General features: G+C 60.5%; 1 protein-coding gene across 1 annotated transcript in view; it reads right to left on the reverse strand.

Annotated features, from left to right (window-relative positions):
* Positions 1-217: 217 nt before the first annotated feature.
* Positions 218-673, reverse strand: part of EMH_0094430 (uncharacterized protein) — a gene marked incomplete at both ends in the record, with an annotated part of 755 nt that continues 299 nt past the window's right edge. The window contains 2 exons of the mRNA XM_013502095.1: positions 218-258; positions 506-635. Of these exons, the coding sequence (XP_013357549.1) occupies positions 218-258; positions 506-635 (171 nt within the window). The remainder of the gene's footprint in view (positions 259-505; positions 636-673) is intronic.

A 673-nucleotide genomic window follows, 5' to 3' on the forward strand; every position in this document is an offset into this window, starting at 1 on the left:
CGCAACCATATCCAGCCAGCAGGAGCATGCCGCCAGCAGCAGCAGCAGCAGCAGCAGCAGCAGCAGCAGATCAATGGCGCACCTCTTGGGGCAACGTTGCTAGCTACGATGCGCGTTCCCCTGGGCCGAGCGTCCAGCCTGATCGTTCCCTTGAAGTGCGGCGAGCCCCCAGCAGGGGTTTCACAGACAACGCGGCCCCTCAATCCTGCGAGTGCTGTCAACGAGTAGTCTGCTTTCGTCTCTCGTACGCAGTACCGCCTGAGCGCAGTTCAACAGCCGCAGAGAGCAGAAGCTTTCGGTGTGTGGGGAGTCTGAAGGAGGGGAAAAAAGCACAGATGTTGCAGCCAAGCTGACACGAGCAGCAGCAGCAGCAGCAGCAGCAGCAGCAGCAGCAGAGCAGTTGCAGCTGCGCCAGCACCAGCAGCAGTAGCAGCTGATGCCAGGGAGAATACACGGGTATAAGAGGGTAGGGAGTAAGAAGCTCGCCTGGTGAAGCTGGCTGCACCGTCTACCATACGCAAGTCTAAGATAGCTGACTCCGAGTGGCCGCAGGTAAGGATCAGCAAGTCTGCCGGCACGCACTCCCCGCAGTACACGCGAACTATGTTGCCCACGCGGAGGTCCCCCCAGGCCGCCTGCATACAAACACCAACGGGCTGCTGCAGCACACTAC

Source organism: Eimeria mitis, genomic scaffold (assembly GCF_000499745.2).
Source record: "Eimeria mitis Houghton genomic scaffold, Emh_scaff8276, whole genome shotgun sequence".
NCBI classification, from domain to species: domain Eukaryota; phylum Apicomplexa; class Conoidasida; order Eucoccidiorida; family Eimeriidae; genus Eimeria; species Eimeria mitis.